Source organism: Nelumbo lutea, chromosome 2 (genome assembly GCF_056320005.1).
Source record: "Nelumbo lutea isolate HS-2025 chromosome 2, American lotus-T2T, whole genome shotgun sequence".
NCBI classification, from domain to species: Eukaryota; Viridiplantae; Streptophyta; class Magnoliopsida; order Proteales; family Nelumbonaceae; genus Nelumbo; species Nelumbo lutea.
The window spans coordinates 38,565,807-38,568,861 of NC_142685.1; the positions used below are offsets into that span (position 1 = coordinate 38,565,807).

General features: G+C 40.5%; 1 protein-coding gene across 1 annotated transcript; it reads left to right on the forward strand.

The window, feature by feature from the left end:
- The first annotated feature begins 639 nt into the window (after positions 1 to 639).
- LOC148869977 (xyloglucan endotransglucosylase protein 7-like) lies at positions 640 to 2,212 on the forward strand. Its single transcript, XM_088970763.1, has 3 exons — positions 640 to 1,254; positions 1,350 to 1,543; positions 1,631 to 2,212. Exons 1-3 carry the CDS (start codon positions 958 to 960, stop codon positions 2,037 to 2,039), a joined length of 900 nt encoding a protein of 299 aa, XP_088826889.1. The 5' UTR covers positions 640 to 957; the 3' UTR covers positions 2,040 to 2,212.
- Positions 2,213 to 3,055: the final 843 nt, after the last annotated feature.

Here is a 3,055-nt window from a genome sequence, read left to right on the forward strand (position 1 = left end):
TGGTTAGAATAGAAAGTCAATAATCTTAGGAAGGTGCTCCTGGACAGCCCTTCAACTGGCTGATCAACAGCCCTGCACTTTGTCTCTCCGGATTACAATACGAGTCTTGATTTCTTAAGTTGGCCCCATATATGGACATATTATAAGTATTTTGGCGGAAAACTGCATGGGGAGCTCAAATTAACGATTAAAGGCTGTCCGCTTCATCTTATTAGCTGAATTTTCAAATTAGCCCTTCCAAACGAGCCCTCCACCGGCCAAGATCGTCTTGTTGTGTTCATGATGAAATATTATAGAATTGTATAAAAAAGTAATATTGCAGAATTTTATAATGTCCAGTACTGATTTATTAGTACATATTTGTCTACTTGTCACCATTTATTTATTGTTGACCAGTTGTGAGTCATGGTACGTACCTTCCCCGAATCAAACGGATCTTGTCCAAGAGATCTTCCATGCAACAAATTCAAATAAATAAAAACTTTCAATTATTTTCAGATCAGCCCACCACATCTTTCTATATATCTTTTTTTTTTTTCTTATTATATATTTCAAGGTGGGTCCCAATTGGCCAATTGTTTACACGAGACATGATTGTGTGTGTGTATGTATGGGAATGCTGGCAAGTGGAAGCGGATCCAGCTGGTTTTGGGTTGGTGAAAGGTGAACTCACACAGCCATGGACAAAGGAATGAAGCGGCTCTCCATTTTCCTCACCAGAGCCCACAGTCTCTCCCTACCCCAGTAATCTTAATTTGCCTAGGAAACTGTTCACAGCTAGCTCATCAGACTTCCGAATTGGAACTTGGCCATGAACCTTCCATTGCACTTCTGTTTCATTTGACTTCATTTCAGCCATTGCTATAAATAAGCGTCCCCCCAAGCAATAATGATCCATCTCAGTTCCAAAACTCATCGAATTACATTATTGATCGTCAAGTCTAATAAACACATACCATGGCTCCTTCTTGTTGTTCTTCTTCTTCTTCTACTGTTTCAGCTTTGCTGATTGTTGCTCTTCTGGCTAGCTCTTTCATGGCTACCTCGTCCGCTAGTACTTTCTACCAGGACTTCGACCTTACTTGGGGTGACGGTCGTGCAAAGATTCTCAACAGTGGGAAACTTCTTACTCTGTCCCTTGACAAGGCCTCTGGCTCCGGCTTCCAGTCCAAGAGGGAATATCTATTCGGAAGCATCGATATGCAGCTCAACCTTGTTCCTGGAAACTCTGCCGGCACTGTCACTGCCTATTATGTGAGCTCCCCACTTCATTGTCTGCCCATAATTTGATTCATCTCGTTTTCCATGTAAATTTCTTTAGACTGACTTCTATGTGTCCTGTGTTGCAGTTGTCATCTCAGGGCCCAACTCATGATGAAATTGATTTTGAGTTCTTGGGCAACCTCAGTGGAGATCCTTACATTCTTCACACTAACGTTTTCAGCCAAGGGAAAGGAAACAGAGAGCAGCAGTTTTACCTCTGGTTCGATCCCACCAAGGACTTCCATACCTACTCAATTCTCTGGAACCCCCAAAGTATTATGTAAGCACCAATCCATTCAGTATGCATGGATTAACACTTTTCTGTACAGTTTTTCTGAAACTTGCTTGTTTTGCCTTCTCTTTTCAGATTCTCTGTGGATGGAATTCCCATCAGAGAGTTCAAGAACTTAGAGTCGATTGGTGTTCCTTTTCCTAAAAACCAGCCAATGAGAATCTACTCCAGCCTCTGGAATGCAGACGACTGGGCCACGAGGGGTGGGCTCATCAAGACAGACTGGACTAAAGCTCCATTTACTGCATCTTACAGAAACTTCAAAGCAAATGCTTGTGTCTGGTCGTCTGGGACTTCGTCTTGCAATTCCCAGTCATTGGCCTCCACACGCAACTACAACAAAGCCTGGTTATCACGGCAACTAGATTCCACAAGCCAAGAGAAGATGAGATGGGCACAGAGGAACTACATGATTTACAACTACTGCACCGACACAAAACGCTTCCCTCAAGGCCTCCCTCCGGAATGTGTCCACACCAACTGAACAGGGATTTCAAGTTAATTTTCAACGCTAGAATCAAGAGCTAGGCTTTGTGTACAATACTCCATTCATTCATTCTTTCCTTTGATCTTTCTTTTGTAATTTTCAAACCCAAATTCTTATCATGCATTGATTATTTTCTTGATTGGTAATAAACTCTACTATTGATTTTTTCATGATCGATCTCTTCAATCCTTATTGCACCCTGGAACTGAGATGATCAGTCCATCCACATCGAAGTCGAACGAACGCGCATGGTTGAGCCAGGCTAATTAAACTGAACTATCTGTCTAAACGATGAACGGCCTTGTTTCTAGAACATTTATGTAACTTCACAATCTGCGATTTATTCCATGACTCAGTTTCTAATTCTGTTGCGTAACTTGTCTGGTTTGAATGTTGCGTTCACGTAGAAGTTGGTGAAGATTGTTTTACAAAGAAAGCGAACTCTAGCCAAGAGAGTAATGCAATTACAATAAGAATGACGGAGCTAGAAACAAAGACTCGTTGCGAGCCATTGTTCCGGACGTAACATAGTATAAGAAGCCAGAATAAAATTAATCACAAAATTCATACTTGATGGAATGAATACAACTTAGTAAGGATGTGTTTGTTTTGAAAGAAAAGGTAGGGAAAGGTACGCTGTGTTTGAATGTCACGGTGGAAAATAATCTATTGAACTTTTGGTTGGGGGAGGGGTAAAATACTTAAAACTATCCCCAAGTTTTATAGGAAATGGACTAAAACTTTCTTTCCCTAAGTTTTATTATAATTGACTAAATATTCCCATGACTTTATATCGTTCATATTTGTATTTGTATCCCTTCCAAACTGAACCTTGGGAAGAGTGCAAATACAAATATATAAAGTGCAAAGACTTAATGTATTTCTAAACCTTGTATTTATATTATTAGGAATGGCAACGGAGTTGAGATCATATTCCCCGTCCTCGACCCTTATTGGGATAAAAGTTGTCCTTTATTATCTATCTCTGATTGGGACGGGTTTTCCGTAGAGAC